This window comes from Tiliqua scincoides, chromosome 1 (genome assembly GCF_035046505.1).
Source record: "Tiliqua scincoides isolate rTilSci1 chromosome 1, rTilSci1.hap2, whole genome shotgun sequence".
Lineage (NCBI taxonomy): Eukaryota > Metazoa > Chordata > Lepidosauria > Squamata > Scincidae > Tiliqua > Tiliqua scincoides.
The window spans coordinates 134,636,064-134,658,587 of NC_089821.1; the positions used below are offsets into that span (position 1 = coordinate 134,636,064).

General features: G+C 42.2%; 1 protein-coding gene across 8 annotated transcripts in view; it reads right to left on the minus strand.

Moving 5' to 3' along the window:
• RCBTB1 (RCC1 and BTB domain containing protein 1) overlaps positions 1 to 22,524 on the minus strand; it is a 38,831-nt gene that overhangs the window by 9,860 nt on the left and 6,447 nt on the right. For 7 of the 8 annotated variants that reach the window (XM_066633601.1, XM_066633431.1, XM_066633684.1 and 4 more), the window contains exons 2-7: positions 19,812 to 20,016; positions 16,582 to 16,732; positions 13,347 to 13,513; positions 6,684 to 6,842; positions 4,715 to 4,822; positions 1,664 to 1,806 (exon numbers count right to left, since the gene is read on the minus strand). In XM_066633601.1, coding sequence (XP_066489698.1) covers positions 1,664 to 1,806; positions 4,715 to 4,822; positions 6,684 to 6,842; positions 13,347 to 13,513; positions 16,582 to 16,732; positions 19,812 to 19,985 — 902 coding nt within the window. In that variant the 5' untranslated portion in view covers positions 19,986 to 20,016. The remainder of the gene's footprint in view (positions 1 to 1,663; positions 1,807 to 4,714; positions 4,823 to 6,683; positions 6,843 to 13,346; positions 13,514 to 16,581; positions 16,733 to 19,811; positions 20,017 to 22,524) is intronic. The other variant, XM_066634013.1, reaches the window with a different exon arrangement.

The window sequence follows — 22,524 nt, forward strand, 5'->3', positions numbered from 1 at the left end:
AATAACCACATGAAATCAATATATCAGTGTTTTTAGCTTTTATTTTATCATGTCCATTTTTCTTCAATGTCCTTCACTTTGGGGTGCCTTGTCCTCTTTTGTAGTTATGACATCTGGTCACCCTGAGTGGTTCCAAAACATTCTGTATTGGTGGCTCCCTTGGGCCATTGGCCACAGCTCCCCAATAGGGCTATAATCCTGTACACTGTATAGGGTGGGTAGGTTTTTTGTGAAGATTCCACAGCTCCCCTGGCTAGTTTCCATGGCTCCCTGGGGAGCCACAGCTCAGTTTGGGAACCAATGCACTAAGGGATGGGGGGGCTTGGCTTGGGTTAAGAATGTGTTTGAACTCTGTCTCTTTAGGTGTGGATAGGAGGACTGTTACAAAAATTCCTAAGCCCCAGCAGGAATTTGTCACTGCACTAGAGAGAGAAAGACCTAGCCGGTCTGACCAGGAAAAAATGGTAAACAGTCTGAGCAGTTGAAACATAAAACAATATTTATTGTGCCAACTAAAACAAGGAACTAGGAGAAAGGCAAAAAGAAGATCAGAAAAGGTAGGTACATAGGAAAGTAATTTTAAAAACCCTTCCTTGACAGCAACAAACCTCCTCCTCCTCCCCAGGACCCAGTAACTCTCTCCCTGGTTGACCAACTGATTCTTCCAATTACTCTTTGAACATTCCAAAAGCAGCCCCCCTTTAGGAACATAATGGAATGAAGTTCTCTCCACTGTCAAAGCAACGGGGAGGAATTGGACTTGGATCAACTGTGTCAATGGCTGCACTTTGTCTGAACTTAATTCCCTATGCCAACAAATCTGCAACCTGCCATCTGCTACCAGCAATATTTCCTGATTGCAAAGAAATGTTACAAATGTTCCTGGTTACAAACCCAATGAACTCTGTCTCTTAATTTCCAATCCTACAGAACCCCAACTCCACCCCTGCCCCATTTCAGGCCAGCAGCATTTGCATGAGGACAAATGTGCAAGTTGAGAAAAGTATATAATCAAAACAATCATCACTTGAATGTTCAATGTGCTTTACAACTATTATCTTCTTGTAATCCTCCAACAATCCTGAAAGGTAAATATTACATCCAAAGCATAGCAGGGGAGCTGTCCTTATCCAGAAGCAGTCAGAATGGAGGGCAATGGCATGGATAGTTACCCCAAGCTACAGTGCGTGAGGGAGCATTTATCATTTGCTCCCAGTGCCAAAAGGCAGCAGCTGGGTCTGCCCTTTTACCATGTCTACTTTGTTTGCAAACCTGGAATGAAGAAGTGACTTCTTTAAGGAGTTTTATTCTCCCCCCCCCCATCTTTCTTTCTGTAGGGAGGACAGAGGGAAAAGCAAGTCAAAAGACCTAGTAAGAAAGGGGAAAAAAGAGCAGAGGCATGCTGATTGGAGGCTCTACTAAAGGAAAGCTACAGAGCTGTAAAGAAAAGAAAATGCCCATAATATTCTGCCAAAGACATGACAAGGGCTGAGAGGGAACCAGGAAAGCCAGAAGACATTTAAACTCTGCTTTCAGTACCTTTTGAGTTAATTTCTACAGGGCATCTTCCTCTTTCAAAGGGAGAGAAGAACATGCACATTCATCTCTTCCGAGTGTCATGAATAAGACCAGCTCCCCAAAAATTAGTTGCAGCAACAGTTACCTCTCCTTTTCCATCATGATCTGTACTGGGCTTAGCTGATTGCTTTTGTTGCCAGTCCCCAGCTGCCCATAAGTGTTGGCACCCCAGGCATAAAGCAAGCCTTCATCTGTTAGTGCGAGCGTGTGTGCATATCCACAGACAATCTGCAAGTAAGTTTACAATGAAAGAGACACATGTACATCATAACATTTCACTCCAGGATAGAAATGAAGGCAAGAAAAATTCCACACCTGGAATAAAAGCTTTGTTAATGGTTTTATATTCAGCAACTGAGAAATCTGTATATAAACTATGAAGGTTTTTTGCCTGTAAAGTATCAGTATGTAATTAATATATGCAACTACTACTTTTTCTCTTAGCTCCGTGAGCCACTAAATATTTGCTGCTGGATCCTTTGTGATGTTTGTTTACAGATTACACAGGCCTACAAAATTGAGGGTCAGAAAAGTTTTCCCAAACTTTATGGTGGTTTATATGAATTTGGATTCCAAAAATGGCATCCATTTTGCCCTATCACGTCTAGTTTTGGAGATATAGTATAGCCTCATTAGTGAATGGTTCAAGCAGCTTCCTTATGAGGAAGCCATGGTGTCGGCTTCCTCATGAGGAAGCAGCTTGAACCGTCCACTAAAGAGGCTATACTATATCTCCAAAACTAGACGTGATAGGGCAAAACGGATGCCATTTTTGGAATCAGCACCCCAAATATACCCAGGAATTGGTGTAACATTTAAGGAAGCAAAATGTGTGTCGGCCTGTATTATTTTATTCTACCCTGAATAATCTAGACACGTTGAAATCGAAAATACACAAAAATATTTCTTACTATTAAGCAAAACTCACTGAACAAAGGTTGCAGCCCACATTGGGGCCTACTCTGGATAAATCTTACTTCTCCACCACTGCTACCACAGCTCCACAGTTGCCCAAACCGCATGGGACAGCAGAGAGGTAAGTGAGGGCATGGGGAGGAGGCGTTCTGGGGTGGGGAGAGGCAGGAAGAGGGCAGGGAGGAGGCAGAACCAGAGGAGCTCTGCTTCTCCGCATCCAGAGCCTCTGAGTTGGGCTGCCAGCCCAACACGGAGGCTCTTGATTCTACGGCAGTCCAAGGGCTGGCCCAGAATCAAGTAGCCCCATTGTGGGGCTACTTGCCTTACCCAGGGGAAGGGGATGAAAGTTTTGGTGCCGCAGCAGTCCCGGCACAATGGGCAGCTCAGGATTGGGCTGTAAGTCATTCACATTCTTTTCTTTTTTTCTCCTCTTTAGGAACAGGGATTGTGGATATGACCCAGTTTTGTTATGGACTTTGTTCTGGCTGAGAATGCAGACAAGTGGCTGGAAAACATAACTTGTTCTCCTGATCAGCGCCTATCCTAGCTAATTAGAGATGAGGTGGCAGCAGTATTGGCAATTTGGATGGCAGAAATTACAAACAGAAGGTAAAGTACTATGTATTTTGAAGGTGGTAATAACAGAACTATTTTTAAAAACCCTCTTTGAAAGGAGATTTTCCCCCCCCTTAATTTCAGGATTCAGTGTGTTGTCAGCAGTTTCTCAGTTGAATACTTACAGAAAAAATTGTTTTTGTTTTAAATGTTTCATACCAGTATCTGAATTTTTCATTAATTTTTTAATCTTGGATTGAAACTGGAAATGCTTCCCACTGGCTGACAGGATCACGATATTCAGTTCTTCCAGGATTACGTACTACTGAAAGGTTTTGGATTCAAGTTTTTACATCCTTTTTCTCTCTGTAAATGTGCCTTATGTGTGTGTGATTTATAGCTCTGCTGTCACCTGCCAGGCACTGTTCCCTTTAAGCTGTGTGCAGCTCAAAGCCCTGGGAAGCCAAGCTCTATGCAGCTTGGAGCTTGGCATTCCTGGAAATACAGCGATGACATTTGACGTCAACACTCCATGTCTGAAAATGGTGCCAAGCCATCATGCAGTGGTGCAGACCCATTTGAGGGAAAATTGCTTCTGGGCCCAGGGCCTATGAGAGGAATTTTATTGGGGGGTATGAAGTTTCTTTTGGGCCCCTTCCCAAAGGGGGACAATGGGGGCAGACAGAATGGAGGAGGCAAAATAGGGCAGGGGGGGTGCTAACAGCCACAATAGTCTTTGGAGCCCAGGTCTACTAGGCTTCTTGATGCAGAGCCCAGGTCTACCCAACCATGCAACACTGGCAGCTAGATAAATATGTAAAACCAAACGCACTCCTAAGTCTCTCTAAAATCTTTGAAATATATAAAATCCATTGCAGAAAATTAGCATCATGGTATTTAGGCTCACACTAGAATGGACCAAAATGAACTTCTGCTGCAGCTGTAGCCCTGCAGCTGGGTCCCCGAGATCCTATATACTCCTTCATGGTTATGGGATCCGCAAGCCAAAGAGCTACTGAGGCAGGTTAGTTTCTTCCCAGATTTGACATTGTGTTAAGAAGGGTCATGGATGCATTCCTGAGCCCAATGTGTATGGCTTGCAGCAGCAGTTAACACGGCATGCACATGGTTGTGCCCCAGCATCATGCACTGGCAGCGAGTTCAGATGAGACAGGAAAATGTCAGATCCCAGGAACTTTCTGGGCCCCCTCCTTTGGCTCCTGGGCCCCCTTTCCGACCCTGGCCCCAGGTGCAAATTACCCCCTTTACCCCCCTCTCCTAGGCCCTGTCTAGGTCCCAAAGTCAGAACTTTTAAGGTGAACAAATTACTGTGTTTTAGGTTAAGCAGGAGGAAGACAGGGGCTCTGTTCTCCTTGAGCTACTGTGACTGAGCTGGGCACTGCTGCCTCTCTTATTGATAGGGATATCAACCAGACTAGGGATATTTCAACCTTGTATTTTGGCCCCTGCAAGAGTGCCAAAGACCACTTACAAACTCAATTAACACACAAGGCAAGAAACAATAATCCCCAACAGTCATCAATAAGCTACCATCTGTCAGGACCTGATCTAGCCCAAGCATTTGCAGACTAGGATTATATTGGAAGCTCATAACTGTTGCTTGTTGGTCAAGGGTAACAGTAAACCAAATAATCTTTACACTCACCTGCATTATGCACACACCCTGGAGTGCTGCCACTCGGCATGGAGTCAACTGATTGCCATTATTTCCCAGACCTAGCTGGCCATTGCCGTTATAACCCCAGCCATAAACCTTGATTTAAAAAAAAAAAAGCAGCATAATCTGGTTTTACACAACTGAGCAGTGAGAATGGAAGCTGATGAACTAGCAAAACTTCAAGAAGCTGAAAGTACACCGGGGGAGGCAGATGCAAGACAGCACATAACCCTAAATCAGACTTTCACCATGTCTTCCACCTCCATGCACATTTCTTGTGTTTGTACTTACATTTCAGAAGAGAGATCTTCTGTGCCTCTGTGGCCCTTTATTTTGTCAAGACACAGACATATATAGCTACATTTGAAATACTGCTTGCTGGTACAATCACCACCTCTCCAAAGGTAAAATTGCAGAACTGGAAAAGGTACAGAGGAGAGCAACCAAAACAGTTGGCTGCATGATTGTCCTTATGAGGAAAGCTTCACACATGTGGGGGGTTTTTCCATTTAAAAAAATAGACAAACTCAGGGGCGAGTGAGACAGAAGTTTGTAGAATTTTGCACAGTGTGGAGAGAGAATTTTACTTTCCCACAACACTAGAAGCAAGTGATATGTGCTGAAAAAGACTGTCAAGAGTTGAAATTACTTCACCCAACATAAAACTAATGTGTGGAATTTGCTACTACATGTCGAGGCAATGGCCACTAGCCATGGTTAGATCAGTGGTTCTCAAACTGGTGGGTCATGACTCAGCCTTGCGCAGCCCTCCCAGAGGCTTGGAATGTTCAGAAAAAGCACCTCCTGCAAAACATAAATGCTTTGCACCCGCTTTTTCTGAACATTGCAAGTCTCGGGGAGCGCTGCGGAGGGCTGCGCAGGGCTCCCCGCACCTCCTGCAGACTCCAGCAGTGCTATCTAGTTAAACGTAAGTACAAAGCACCCCCTCGCCCCCCCCCTTAGCAAAGCAATCCTGGGAATCGCTTCGCTGCCCTAGCCTCTCCCCCGCAAGGATTTACTGAAGACGTAAAGCTCTCTTGAAGTTTGAGGAATGCTGGTTTAGATGCCTCTAAGAGCGGATTAGATAAATTCCCAGAAGCCTATCTACAACTACTAGTCATAAATGGCTACATGCTATTTGTAGGTTCAGAGGATATATGCGTCTGAATATCAGCTACAGGGAAGCAACAGAGGGAGGTGGGTGCCTTCACCTCTTGCTTGTGAACTACCCAGAGGCATCTGGTTGGCTATTGTTGCAAGCCTCACTGGGAACAACCTTCAGGACTAAATGGGTCTTTGGACTGATCCAGCAGACCTTCTATGACCCGATTCATATTCATTTTCCAGATGTGCTTTATAATGGCAATATCACTATCAGACAATGCACTTTCCCCAGGAAGTGTGATGTCCCCTCACTCCCCCCTACCACGGCCAGTCTTAGTACCTACATAGGATAAAATCTGCATTAAGTTATTCCTTTTATCCTTCTAATCAAACTCTGGCTGAATAGGATACTGACAGCTGGCAAATATGTTTAGCTTCCCGCAGCTTCAAAGTTAGCAACACTAATGTTGCTTCCCATTTTCAACCGCTGGACCTTGAGATTTAAGTCTTGAAGAACTCTTTCCAAATGTTTTCACTTGATCATTACTGAAGCCTCAGACCATAAATTTCACTTATGTTTTGCATCACAAATAAGCTTTGCTCCCATAGATGCTCCAGTATCATTTCCAGAAATAAATTCGAGAAACTAAAGAGAGAATAATTGTGCCAGAACATATACTTTTTTTGTTTGTGAACATCAGCCATCTGCAATGAACAGCCAATAGATGTCTGGTTTATCACAGCTAGAGCAGTCAGTTTGACAGGGGGTTCTGGTGCATCTTCTAAGAACAGCATGTAACTATTTTTTGATGGAAAACAGATCCAAAATGCAGGTGGGCTACAGAATGCTTACCTCTCCATTGTCTACTACAGCTATGGAAGAGGTCTGACCACATGCAATGCTGACCACCACTTTAGTCTGTAAACAGTTAGAAACCTTGCGAGGAGTTGGCTGATTTGCTGTAGATCCCGAACCAACTTGGCCACAGTTGTTATAGCCCCAGGCATATACCTATCCACAAGAGAAGAAGATTGAAATAAAGACTTAATGCAATACACTTCAAACGTTTGGAAGAAGAACAACGAATTTTCCCAAAAAGTATCTACTGTCGATACTAACCTATAAGGCAAGAAATCTCTGCCAATAAATAAAGTGTAAATCATCTCCTCGCCTTATCTGCAAGTCACTCAGGAGTCAGGGCTGTTCAGGCACATTCCAAAAGCCAGGAGAAGTCCAGAAGAGAACAAGAGGACAATGCAGAGATAATTACAGGGCAGTTAATCTCCAGTGCAACGGACGTTGCAAGCTGCAACCAAAGTTAACCTTTTCACTCCTCCTGAGAAAAAAGTAGACAGTGCTCAACACTTCCATTTAAATCAAGCAAGCCTTGTTCTCTTCGGCAGGATCACATCTGACCCTTTTGCACCGTCGTTCCATTTTGTAAATGTTTAGCAGAAGTCTGATTTTTAATACACCAGGATATAATCCTCATTTCCATCTGAAATGAAGTCTGAGGCTATAATTCAGAGCACCATTACTCAAGAATAACACCCGTGGAAAGCAATGGATACAGTTCTGAGTAAATCAGGTTGCAGCTATGTGCGGCTGTGCTTGCTCACACTCATTCCTTGTTGTTTGCCTCTCCACTGTGAATTGAATTGCACATTCCCAGTTATGTGTTATAAGTTGTACGTTATATGTTGAGCCTCTGGCTTAGCACACCAGACACCAAGAATTTGATTAATGGTTCTACTGGTACATTGTTTATAGTGCACTTGCTCTGATAGGTTTTACAAAAAGTTTATGAAGACCAGAATTTAAAGGTTAATGAATAAAAATATATCATGATCTTTTACTATATTTTCAGACCTCTGCCAAACATTTGCAAAATGGAACGAGGGTGCAAAGGCTTCTCTTGGCTACCGAGATGTGCCTGAACAGTCTTGACCCAAGTGACCTGCAGATAAGGCGAGAGATTTACACTTGGTTTATTGGCAGAAATTTCTTGTCTTACAGGTGAGTATCTACGATACTTGCTTCAATTCATAGAACAAAAATAGATTTACTATACATTTTTTAGAAGTTCCAGGGTCTTTGACTCCTAAGAATAACTTCTTCTGGTAACGAGGCAGGGCCATCAACAGAAATACATGCCACAGAGAAGAGAGAGAGAGAGAGAGAGAGAGAGAGAGAGAGAGAGAGAGAGAGAGAGAGAGACTTCCTGTCAGCTCCCAGATGAACCCCAGAGTCAAAAAGCAAGACCCCTGACTGAAAACTACCATGTAAAAAGGACAGATACCACTCTGGTAACATTGTAAGGAAAAACACCCAAATAGAAATTAGGTAAGCCTACTAGATTGAATTATTCATACAATGGTGTGGTGTTCAAAAGCACCTCAAGAAAGAGGACCCCTGGTTTTTCCACCCATTTAATTTTAGAAAACATAGCTGAAGGGCTTGGAAGACTGTCCCACTCCAGAACCCCTGAGAAAGAAAAATTTGGAACTTTCCATAAACTTTCATTCTCTGGAGATTTCAGACAGTTTTGAACTCTTGAGACTTAGAGAAGAACTCAAAGGAAAGAGAAGAACTCTATGGAATGGAAAGACAAAACTTTAAACAGAAACTACCTTCCGCAGAACACATCTCTCAGAGAATGCATCTGCTAAGGAGAAAGCATCAATGCAGTAATGATGAGTAAAGGAGTGCAAACTGTTCTTGTGGTTGACTGACATACACAAGAAGAACAGAATACAGTGGTGCCTTGCATAACGAAATTAATCCGTTCCGCGAGTCCTTTCATTATGCGAGTTTTTTGTTTTGCAAAGCGCGTTTTCCCATAGGAATGCATTGAAATTTAATTAATGCGTTCCTATGGGCAAGAAGAGTCAGAACAAAGTCAAAGTTGGTTTACAAAGTGCTTATTAAGTGCTCTTTAAAGGCATACATACTGTACAGAGGATTTCAAAAAGGGGGGGATGCTGAGTGGGGAGCTTGAAGGCTGTAATCCTGTGCACACTTTCCTGGGAGTAAGCACAATGGGACTTACTTCTGAGGAGACACGCACAGGATTGTGCTCTAAGCTTGGGAGGACAGAGCAGCTGCACTCAATTGCTTGCTTTTGCCGTGATGGGGGGGGACGTGAAGGAAATGGGGCAGTGAGAGGGTGAATGAGCGATGGGGGGGATGCTGAGTGGGGAGTTTGAAGGCTGTAATCCTGTGCAAACTTTCCTGGGAACAAGCACAATGGGACTTACTTACATAAAGATCTGCCCCTTACTAGGGTGGACGGGATCATAAACTGACATGAAGATCCTCCCCTTACTAGGGTGAACGGGATCATAAACTGACATGAAGATCCGCCCCTTACTAGGGTGAACGGGATCATAAACTGACATGAAGATCCCCCCCTTACTAGGGTGAACGGGATCATAAACTGACATGAAGATCCCCCCCTTACTAGGGTGAACGGGATCATGAAGATCCCCCCTTAATTCAAACCAAAACAAAACAAAACAAAAATTCATCTTGCGAAGCACGGGTCATAAATATTCGTTCTGCAAGTTTTTCGCTGCGCGGGGCATTCGTTATGCGAGGTACCACTGTATTGGCTGCTGAGGTGGCAGAACCCTTGAGTGAATGAGAAAAAGAATGGCCTGTAGCTGTGCAGACCCAAAATATACAGCCTATACGGCCAGTGGTGGATTGTCATTAAGACAAACAGGGATTCTGATTTTCACAGCTCCTGAGGCACAGAAGTGTGGCATCCAATGGCTCCCTTAATGTCAAGGTATGCCACACTTTTTCGTTTGGGTTGACAGACTAGGGCAGAAGAAACACAGAATTCACCCTGAGGATGAACACAGAATCCAGCTTGAGGACCACTTTGTGGAGGGGGAAACTACCCTTGCTGACAGCTAGTGCATTTTATACAGAGGCTGATAACCAGAAATAATTCCAACCAGGAATATCGCCTTTTAAGAGCACTGGTTCTCAAAACTTTTCTAAGGCCCTTAAAAAAAATCCCAGGAGTCAAATTCAGCTCACAGCAAATCAACGGCACTCACCCACCCATACCAAAACCTGCAAGCAAACATCTGCTGGGTACTGTAAAATACATACTTCATAAATAATTTGTCCAGGGCAGTCCTCACCACTGGCCCCCACAGGCCGTTTCTAGAGCCCCTGACAGTCTTTGCCATGTCCTGAATCGGCTATTGCAGTGTGGCCTGGGCACAGCATTCCGCCAGAACAGCAACACAGTCGCTGCTGGACCTGCTGGGGCGAGTCCAGTCAGCTAACATGATTGGTGCACAACACGACAACCATCCCACCCTCTCCTCACTCCACTCTGCTGCAGAGTGGACAAGAATGTAGTAACCTTTTAATGGTTGGTGGGGATGCCTCAGGGCTGGTCCAAGACTTTCTGCTGCTGAAGCAAAGGATGAGATGACGCCCTTCTCCCACATACAAAGATGATATAAAATTGTGAATGACTGCATTGGTCTACAAGAAGAACTATCCACCAGTCAAAAAAGGATTATACTGCAAGTCCAAAATAACCTAGTTATCACATTAACTATTAGAGAGAGGCAAAACACCCTGGTGAATCCAGCGTTCCACTCTCCAAAACACAACCAAGGCTAGGAGAAGATCCACAGCCCTTGCCAAAAGTTCTGACACTTTCACACTGTGGTATTTTCAAGCATAAGTTGTTAGACTGCAAGGCTTTGCTTTGCATTCAGGCAAATTCATCTATGGCACTGCTAGCGCTCTGTGAAAGAGCTTCATATAATCACTTCTCTTAATCTGTTTTCCAGCTTAGAAATAGCTATTGACTTATCACCTTCCAACCAACGTATCTCCTTGAATTGGTCCAGTTTTAACTCCACTGCTTGCATGTGACACATTAATGATGTTTTCAAATACATTAATCACCTTATCAACTATTTAATCATATGCCTGCTGCTTTTGTAAATATGTTTGACTTACAGCTAGCATGTCCTTGTATGTTTCATTACTGGCAGCATCACATTCATCTTTTAAAGACGGCCTCCAAATATATAATTATTGCACAGGTGTGCCCCTGTATCCACAGGAGCTCTGTTACGGAACCCTGTATAGTTATGTGAAACCACTGATAAGGATGAACACTTCCCCCCATCCTCCAGAGATGAGGGGAGCTCTTACCTTTGGAGGGTCCTCTGAGCCCAGCAGCCTCTGCCAGGCTCAGATCGAGCCCAATACTAAAAAAAGTGATTTCCAGTTTCACTGAGAAACCAGAAGTGACTTTTTAATGCCTTATAAGGCATTAGGAGGCCTGGGGAAGCCCATGAGGGCTTCAAAGAAATCAGAAGTCGCTTTTTTTTTTTAGTGCAGGACTCAGAGGACCCTTCGGAGGCAGAGGTAGGGGGTGGGTTGCGGACCTGATCTGCGAATAAGTGAATCCATGGATATGGGATCCACAGATACTGGAGCCTCCCTGTTTTCAGCAAATATTAAGTAGTGCTTTTAAACAAGACACTCTCACAGCAATTTACATAGCAAAGGACTGATAAGATTGGGCTAAGGAACAAAGAGGCTCATAAGAACATTCTCAGCAGCAGGGGGCAGAGTTAACACTCAGTGAAGTAGCAGGGAACCTTGGAGGGCTCCAGGGGAAACTGCTAAATAGATGTGTTTTCCAAGGACCTCAACAATGAGATACTCTTCGTTGCCAAAAAGAAGGAACGAAGGCTGAGAGCTTGAATGGGGCAGTCTCTTGAAATGGCGTTTCAGAGATATTTCCCCGATTGTTCTGTGCTGAATCACATCGTATCCCAGACGCCATCTTCGGAGACGATTCGGACAGCTGAGGACTCCCCCCCCACGGCCTAGATAAAACATGAAAGCGAACAAAGCCTTTAACTGTGAGTAACCAGTTCATTAAAAGGCTATAAAAAGAATTGCAATCAAGAGATTGGAAGGAGGGAAAGACAACTTGAAGATTATTTATGTTGGCTTGCAGCCACCCAGAGGGGAAAAAGAGCGAATGTGGATTTAAAAAGGCCCTGCTGGAGCAGTTTTGTTTTTTTTCTTCTTATTTGTAACAAGGATGATTGGAAGAAAAGAGATAAAGGATCACCCTGTTGGAATGGTATGCATGAAAAAGAAATTAACAATTAATCTTTAAAGTATGGAACAATTTTCACTTTCGTTTTTGCCGCAAAAGGCTTGACTCAGACCTGAACAATTAAATGTATACTAACTTAATTTGACAGTGTTATTAACTTGAATTGGATTACTGACCTACCCCTTTTGGATATAAAAACTTAAAGACTATCTTTGACAAGAAGGGATGCAAGACAATAAGAATTGGATGACTCTTTAACTGTGGGAATCGGTTTGATTTGATACTGATAAGAATGATATCAAAAAATTTAAAGGATGTTAGCGAAAGCCAGACCTCATTAATGGAAATGTTGAGAGAATTCAGAAATGATCTGAAGCAAGAGGTTGGAAAACTATCTGAACAAATGAGGCAAATAAATTCTTCCCTGACAAACAGACAAACAAAGTATGGAGGGGATGGAAAAAGAATGGACCAAATGTCAGATGAAATGAAAGAATTGGAGATTTTTGTAACGAGACAGGAGATGGAAAAAGCAGCATTTATGATTAGAAGAATTTTCAGGAAGAAAAAAGAGGGAACTCTCAGAGAAAGAGAGCGCGTCCTTTCAAGAAGAAGAAGAAGAATTTTTGGATTAAATTCAAAAAGAATAAAATGGGGAAAACGGAAGAAAAGAGAGGGATCAAGAAATATAAGGGAGTTAAGAGGAAGAAGAAGGAGTGGAAGGAGCAGTGGGAGAAGCAAGAAGGAAAATATCAACAAGACAGAGGATAAAGAAAATACTAAGACAGGAAGGGGAAATGGCTGAACAACAAGTGGAAATTTTTTTTGTAGATATGTACCCTGGATCAAATATTTGTTAGATATGCAAAGAGAATGAGGGAACCAAATGTGTTGGTTATGTGGAAAGTAAAGAAATATTGGAAAATGATATATATTGTTACAAGAGATATTGAATTGTGTAGTACCATTCAAACCAGAAATATTCCTTTTAAATGTGATATCAGAAATTGAAGACCAATATAAGAAACATTTTATTGTACACATCAGTATAGCAGCAAGAATATTCTATGTGCAAAATTTGAAGCCTTTTTATGTTTGGATAAATAACTTTAGTTAAACAATAGTGATTGTTTAGTTAAATCATTAATTAGTATAATGACAAATAGGATAATTTTTGTATCAATGATTTTTTTTTTCAGTCGTTGTTGATTTCTTTTTTTGGATTAAGACATGTTGGAATCTATGGCCAATATCCTCATGTGTAACCTATGTAGTCCCAACCCTAAGTTTAACCCATTTTCCTTACTTGTATCTGTAATAAATAAATAAACTTTGCACCCAAAAAAAAGAACATTCTCAGCAGCAAAAGTTAACACCTGATTTTTAGAAAAAGGCAGACTTACATCTCCATCCGATGACAGTGCTATAGAGTGATGGGAGCCACAAGCTACTTCAATTATTTTCTTAATTAACAAGTTGGTACAGACTTGAATAGGTGTAACGCCTTGGTTGGTGGTCCCATTCCCAAGTTGGCTATATCCATTGTGTCCCCAGGCATAAACTTCACCATCTATACAGGAAACAAAAACCACAAATTCTGCCACTATTACATTTCTTTAAGAAGGCCTAAGATGCAGGTACCAGTTGAAAAACAGAACCAAAAGAGAGGAAGAGGGGGAAAAATATTAAGAAGAACACTTGAATACTCAGTTCTTCTCTTTAAGCCTCACTACCATGAAATAATGGCATGTGCCATCAGCGGTAGCCAAACTGCACTTGCCCCCCTCCTTAGTCCCTACTTCAGTCACACACTGGCAACATCTCTCGGGCCACCAGTGTTGGGTAGGTTGCCTGGGTAGGTTGCAATTTTGGCCTGGGTAAGTTACAATGATTGGCCCCTGACATGCCAGACTGCCACCTCATGTCTGGTGTACCTTGTCAGGGTTTCCATGGTCACTGGTGAAGCTACTAGGAAGGTTACGCCACCATCGAGTTGTTTGGGCTTGTTTCTCCCTCCTCCTTTGTGCTGACTTAGAATGACACTGATGTTGGGCCAATGTAGCAGCAACACCACAGCAACTTCAGCCAAGAACTGCATCACAAGTTTATTACACTGAGACTGGAGAAATGTTAGCCATTTCTACACTTTATTGGAAGCAATGTAATAAACCATTAACTACCAGCTTACAGTTCTTGCTGAAGCTTATCTGTGTTGCATGGTTTGTTTTTGTTGGGGCACACTTCTATATCTGAATTTTCAGAAGGTGTTTGACACAGTGCCTCACTGAAGGCTCCTCAGAAAACTCCACAGTCAGAGAATAAGAGGGGCACGATCTCTTATGAATCAGGAAGTGATTAAAGATCAAGAAGCAAAGAGTGAGTGTCAATGGACAATTCTCAAAATGGAGAGCTGAAAAACCCCAAGTGCTAGGCCCAAAGGGTTGGAAGGCCTCAATAGAGGGAATAAAATGAAATTCCTCTTGTGGGTAAGCGACTCAAGGTCCACTCCCAGTCTGAGAAATTGAGATAAAGTAAGAGAAACAATAGGGCACATCTTGCAATTTGTGCACATTCCACACAAAGTCACAAAACTGCTTAGCTGATAAGATAGCTAGGAGAAAGGTTCACACATCTATGTGACCAGCTCATGGAGAGAGAATGATAGAAAAATGCTCAGTGAACAGTGTTACCTTAGGTAAAGGGGCGTTACTTGCCCTGAGCTAACATGAGACCTTCATTCATTCATATGTTCCATTCTGATACATTCATTTATGTAAATTTATTCAAATTTGAAATGTAAATTAATTTTTTTCCCCAGCCCCCAACACATTATCAGAGAGATTATGTGGCCCTCCTGACAAAAAGTTTGGACACCCCTGTTCTAGACAGATGTATGTGCATAGCTGTTAGTATTCTCAAACCAAGAGAGCGGCAAATAGCACTCTTAAACCAAGAGAGATAAACTAGGTTATGTTTATGTGTTCAAAGCTGTTAAAACCTCTGGTCCTAAACCAGATGCTTTACAAAAAGTATTTGAGAACTGAAAGTAAAGTATTGTCTGATCTTTTACCTCAGTTTTACCCCAGCCTCCATTTTTACTCCTTATACACACCATTCTGTCTTAATAGCAAGCAGCCTGATGATAGTAGGTCATTTTGATTACAAGATGAGCTTTCTTCTCTCTGTGTAGCTCTGCTCTGCTTATTAACCACTCCAACAGTTCATAAATGACCTGGAGTTGAGGATAAACAGCAAAGTGGCCAAGTTTGCTGATGACACTAAACTTTCCCAGGTGGTAAAGTCCAGAAGGAATTGTGAAGAGCTCCAAAAGGATCTCTCTAAATTGGGGGAATGGGCAGTTAAGTAGCAGATGTGTTTCACTGTAAGTAAGTGAAAAGCTGATGCACATTAGGTCAAGAAATCAAAATTACAGATATATGATATCTGAGCTGTCTGTGACAGATCAGGAGAGAGATCTTGGGGTGGTGCTTTTTATCTTATCAGGCCTTTCTCTTAATCCTTTTTCAGAAATTTCAAGCTTGGGACTTCACTGGGGGCCAAATTTAGACCCTCTCTGGAAGACCCATCTGGGTTGTCAAATAGTTGAAAGTAGTACTTGGACAAGATGTTAGAAAGAAATCTAGGAGGCCAGGTAAGCTGGTGTGAACGATTTTATTAAGCAAAGTCAGACTAGATTACTAGTTTCAAAACTTGTTGGTCCTGTTACCTCCAGCTAACTATCACTCCAGCTGGAATCTCTTTAACCCTCTATCTCCTCCCCCCACCTCTAACTGGCTGGAGCCTGCAGAAATTCTGGCAGTCTGCTTCCCTTGTTGTCTGCCTCTCTGCTAAGGCAGCCTCCCTTTATAACTAGGCAGGCTTTGCACACTGCACCAAACTTTTGAAGATGGCCCACTAGCCTCTGCACATGGCCCTCTAAAAGTAGCAGTCTCCACTGCAGCCCTCTGGACTGAGCCCCAACCTTTTTGCACTCAACCTGGCTGAAGGTCATACAAAATTCAGCTTAAGGTTGTTACAATAAAAGGCTAAGGAAGAGACTGAGGGATAGCACTGAAAATAAACAAGGCATACAAGTTGAAGGTAAAAACACACTCCTAACATGGTGAACAGTTCAATGAAAGTGTTGACCCAGTGTGTGCGGTAGCTGTGAAGAAGGCCAAGTCCATGCTCGGAATAATTAAAAAATGGGTTGAGAATAAAATGGCCAATATTATGCCATTATACAAATGGATGGCAAGGTTGCCACATCTCAAAAATGGATATAGTGAAACTAGAAAAGGTGCAGAAAAGAATGACCAAAATGATTAGTGAGCTGGGGCACTTAACCAACAAGAACAGGCTATAGCATTTGGGGTTCTTCAGTCTAGAAATAAGGCATTTGAGAAGGGACCCGATTGAGACATATTAAGTTGTGCATGGGATGGAAAGAGTGGACAGAGGGAAGTTCTTTTCTCTCTTGCACAATACAATCCTATGCATGTGTTCAGTGGGGCTTAATCCCAGAAAATGTAATTAGAATTTCAGCCTAAGTCATTCTCGGATCCCATTTCTAACTATTTCTTCCTTAAACTGAGATAGTGCACAACGAGCATTGTTGAAGTACAAAGCATCTCCTACCTTCTGTATTAAGTATTACATGAGGTCCACTCCCATAACTGAGTTTGTGAATCTTTTTTCCGCATAAAATATCAAGTTTCTTTGGCACAATAGTACTTTGGTTATCTCCAGTCCCCAGACAATTACTACAGTTTAGTCCAAATACAAAAACCTAGAAAGAGAACAATCCACATTTTACATTTATGGGTATAGCCTTAAAAAAAATACAAAATCAGGGCAGACAAAAATAGTTTAAAATTTAATTTTCATATTTCAATGCTAATACCTCTATAAATATAACCTTGTTACAATTAAATCTAAATATAACAATGCTCAGTTTTTTGTGACTTATCATACATTTCTGCTCTCCAGATCGCAGAATGGAATTCAGATATCCTTTGGGATATCCACTCCAGTAAGAAATCAGGAGGCTGGACCACCTAAAATCTGATTCCCTCTTGGGAAGGGTTTCCCTAATTCCCCAGACAAACCTGGAAAAAAGCAGGATACCCTAACACGCATCATAGAAAACATGCTATGACAGTAAACACAGCACTCAGTGAAGAATGGATGCAAAATAATAATACACAACATTTGTATATCACTTTCCAAGTATGGAAAGTGCTTCACATGTATTGCCCTAATGTAGCAGATCTGAAACTGTGGGTGGTGACCCAAATTTTTGGTGGGAAGCGAACCTGACAAGCCAATAGCTGGCAAGGAAAATGTACTGAGCCCCATGGAAACTGAAATGGAGCAGCAGTGAACATTCACTTGTTAAGCATGCAAATTTGCCTTAGTCTCCATCAAAGGGCAGGTCGAAGGGAACACAATGCCACCAGAATGGTCCTGGTCTGATGAACACAGAGCACAACTCATTTTTGAGAAAGAAGTTCCCCCTCCAAGATGACAAGGAAAATGTACTGAGCCCTATAGAAAGCGAAAATGAGCCACACATGCCATTTACTCATGACTGTGTCTTGGCATGGCCAGGTAAAGGGTAATGCAAGGCCATCAGAATGATCCTGATGAGAAAAACACAGAGCTCAACAAACATCCCAGAAGGGAGTCCCCTCCCCACCATAGTAAAAAGGATAGAATGCAGGCTTGAGCAGCTGGTAAGGTGAAACTTTTTTTTTTAGTCTCATAGAGCTAGATAGGACCTGACAGATTGTCTTTTTCAAAAGTGGGTCCTGGTGATAAAAACTTTTGGAACCACTGCCCTAATGTAATCTTTACAACAATTCTGTGAGGCAAATATTATCCCCATATTGTAGGCTAGGGAGTGGCTTGCACAGTGGGTTCTTGGAAGAGAGGAGGTTTGAACTGAAAAGTGCCAATTCTGAGCCCAGTACCTTAGCAACAACATCCAGAAAACATTCCAGCATACCTGGAATGCAGCATACCTACATACCTCCTTGTGCGTTTGTCTTCTGAAGAACAACTGATCACACAAGATACACTGCTCAAGAACCGGAGTTCAAGATAAGTAAAACACTTATCTTGTAAAACACCCAGAGTATGCAAGAGAGAATTCACAGACATAGCAGTACACTTAATAGACAGGCAGACTGCAGGTTTCTTCTACAGCAGTGTCGCAAACTTAAGGGGGGTTTGGGGTGCTCAGAGTTCTTGGTTCTCGAACCCTAAAGCCCTCAAGGCCCCCTGTTCAGTAGTACTGCCACCACCCTGTACGTGCCAGTGTCTCAGTCCAGGGACACCGAGACTCTCTAGGCTTAATTCTATCCCTTGCAGGCACTGAGCGCTTTCTCCAAGTTCAAGCTTGGAGCGCTTTCTCCAAGCTTCAGTCCTCAAGTTACTAGACCTCAATGAGCACTTGGTAGCTTGCTGAACAGTTAGGCAGGATTCTGAACCTTTGTCCCCAACAGACAATGAAACAACTTAGTAAAATAGATTTTAGTTTATTAAGTACATAAGGCAGCAAATGCTAGAGGCATAAACATCTAGAAAACATATCAGCAATAAAATAATAAAGCTAGCTGGCTAGCTCTATTAATCCCTAACTCTCACCTGGGTCTTGTAGATCTACAAGATCTACTCTTGTAGATCTTTTAGCTCCAGGCTACCTGTGAGGCCAGATGCCCATGGTGGACAATGGCGCTCCCAGCATGTAGGATGTTGCACCCAAAACCTCTGTCCAAGAAGGGACCCGACATACCCCTTAGGCCTCATTATTATACTTCTTATGCAAATAGTACCGAGGTGACTTCATACTTAAGGAGCACTGGCGGCCATCTTGGACTTCCCCCCGCATCTGGGTTTAATAACCCAAGCACAGAGCATAAATCAGGACAATACTGGATATGAACTGCTCATGAAGCCAATGAACAAAGCATGAAGAAAAATGCAGGCAAAGACATACCTTTCCTTTACACACAATGAAGAGCGACTTCATACTTATTTAGACTGTCCAATCAGAACTTCTGAGGACAGAACACTTCTGAGGACAGAAGTGGGTCTGGTTGCTAGCCCTCTTAGTTCTTACCCCTCCCAACTGAAGATCCACAGCTGCATTTTATCAGCTTGATAAGGCACCGTTCTGTCTGCAAAGGTGCTACATTCCAATGGGTTGTAATTCTTGTTGTCTGTCCTTTCTGGCCAGCAGAGGAGAGACAACAATCTTTGTGTTTGTTTACTCACATTCTTGCAGCTAGGAACTGCTAGCAACTTCTCTGTTACTGACTTAGTTTGGTTCAGGCTCCACATGCTACCCAAGGCCTAACATGTACATATTCACAACAAGCAGGTTCTTCTACTGAGAAAGAACCTACTGCAGAACTCTCCAATGAAAGGCAGCATCATCAGTTAATAAACACACCTTACGGTATTTCATAATCATAATCACAATCACCTTACATTCACTTGAAGGAGAGCTATGCTGAAAGGTTGCAGTGGAAGCTGCTCTTTTGCAATGAATGTGTCATGATGCCTTCTATGCTAGCTTTATGGCCTCTGAGGGCCACCAAGAGAGTGAATATAGACACCTTCTGTCCCAGAGTTACTCCAGAAGGGAAATAAACAAGGTTTTTACTTTCCCAGTTTTCACCAAGCAAGATAAAAACAAAGAATCCTTTGAGTATCCAGCTTATGCCAATCCTTCTTCCAAAGGAAAACCAAAACAAGGAAAAACCACTTTCTGGAACTACGAGTATAAACATGCCAATCACCTGGATTATTTTTGTTTAATGCATTGATGATGACCATCTTTCTGGATAGTTAAATCATCTTACCTCATCATTATGGGTTATGTATATAGCTTCATTAGCAGAGGTTCCAAAGACGCATGCTTTTCGAATAGTTGCTATTTCTTGAGGTGAAAGCAGTGTAAATATTGGCCATTTTCCTACATCCACCATGACTCTGCTGCATTTCATACTAGCCCTATAAATATACTGGCATTTCATCTGCCATTTGAAACAAATTAATGGGAGCCAGCTGAAAGAGAAGAAAGCATTTTAGAAATTGACAATTAAGCAATCACATCTTTCCTTTCAGAATGAACCATCACTTACATCATGGTATTTAGGAATTTGAAAATACATTAACAGTGCAGTGTCTAGGTTTATCAAACTCAAGAGTGATGACTAGTTTAGTCAGAAGCCTCAGGCACATCATTCAAATTAAGCCCTATCAAAGACAGCTCCCTTATGAAAGCAACACAAGGACCATTTCTCTTCCCAAGAAGAGAAGAATGCAGGATCTTGTTCCTGAAGCAGCACTGTTTCTCTTCTCTTTTCAGGAAGGAATGAGAAGTAGTTCAACACACTACTTACAAAACTGCAAGGTAATCAAACACACTCAGATCTGCCTTGTCAAGAGGCAATTCTTATTCACCACTGCTTATTTTCAAGCTTGTTCTTGTGGTACTCAGTTTAGGGCGCAATCCTAACCCCTTGTGTCGATGCTTTCCAGCACCAACATAAGGGCAATGCAGTGCTGAGGTAAGGGAACAAACATTCCGTTACTTTGAGGAGGCTTCCGTGAGAACTGCACCCAACTGCAGGATGCAGCACATGTCCCACTGGCACCGCTATACCAGTGCTGGAAAGCACTGACATAAGGGGTTAGGATTGTGCCCTTAGAGATCCTCAAGACTTAGAACACAGGTTGAAGCTCTTCTGCATTTATTAATGGTATTTATATACCACTTTTCAACGAAAAGTTCACAAAGCAGTTTACAGAGAAAAATCAAATTACTTCAGGTCCAGCCTATTTATACACAGATTTTTATTCATGGATTTGACTCAACACGAATTGCCCCTGCAAATGAGAAAGAATGTGCTGATCCCTGGAGAAGGGGAAAAATGCATCCCTTTAAAATCAGTTTTAACGACTGAACAGTCCTTTAACAGCCTCCTTAATGAGAGAGAGAGAGAGAGGGCAGCAGGCTAACAATCCATCAATCCTTCTCTCTCCTTTGGACCCCTCCCTTCCCCAGCACATGAAAGAAAGGTGATCATTTTGCATTGGTGAAGGGAGGGGCTGAGTGAAGTGCTGATGGACTGTCTTCTTAATGACTCTTACCCTAGAGTGAAAAGGTCAGCAAGGCTGTTTTTTTAATCACCAGACCAAAGAAACTTTGTTTTTTAAATTGATTTGCTATAGTGCCTTGTTTTTTTTAATCCAAGTGAGTGCTTGGAACAGAACCCACACAAATTAGTCTCAACCTGTAATGGCTCAGCATTTAATGCAGTTGTGCGCTGTCTCTATTATTATTATTTGACATTACAAACAACAATATTCATCATGGAAGTACTTCCATGAAAGCTTCCAAATCTTAATAACACAAAATGCGACATTTTTATAACATGTGCTATTTAGAGTCACAACACCATTATACCTAACAGAGACATCCTCTGACAGCTAGCGCAAAACATGTAACTTTGAATTAATACTATAGTAAATAATAACCCACAAGAGCATCATTCTGTGTTTACTTGGAAATAAATGCAAAGGGACGTTCTCTCTAACAAGAGGGTATAAAGGCAGAGGTTCCCCAATTAGGTGTCACAAAGCATTCCAGGAGGCTTCTGGGACCCGTGCTGGCTGAGTCACTCAGCAGCATGAGCGTGATGTGGCATGCTAGAGCACTGTGTGGTAGTCCAGAGTGGTTGTTTGGGCTCTCTGTGGAGCTACAGAAGGATCCACCCACTCTCCTTGAACTGTTTCTGTTATTTTTCAGATTTTTTTTTCTGGTGCAACCTGGAAGTAAGTGTTGCTGATCACATCATGTGTGATGTGATCAATGAGGGCACTGCAGGCCAGGTGAGTTTTGGAACTACTAGTGTATAGGGTTACAGCACAAATTACTTTAACTGCTTCAACGTTGTTCTTAGTACTTCCCAAATTGAACTAGTGATTTTAACAAAAATAGTCTTGCAGCAAATACCACTCTGAAACTACCATGCAAAAAAAAACAAAACAAAGGCAAAGACAAAAAATCTGATCTCTGTATCAAACAAAGTGAAGAACTACTTCTTCATACAGTGGTGCCTCTGAAAGAAAGTAAAAAAAGATCGGGTCAGCAGCTGTGTTCACTGTCACCAAATACTGAGGAACAGTCTCTACTTCTTCAAAGTTCATTGTCTCATGATTGGACTAAGGACTAAGTGGCAACTCCAAATCAACACTATAAATAACTTAAAGAAGTTGTTTAATAGTGCCATCTCATGGCACTATTATAAATTTTTACTGTATGATAGCTATAATCCTAACTGGAGCTACAACTAGCAGACATCAAGATAGTGTAACCACTTGACCACACAACTGCCCTCACCATGCAACCACGGGAACCCCTATATACTGACTGCATGGCTGGAAAACTAAAGATGAGGCTCTTCTTATGGTGTTTCAACCTAGCACTAGACTGAAACTTCACAGCGAATCCTTTTTGTTTCTTCGATGACAGAACACCATCACAAGCTTGAAGGATTGTACTGCTAC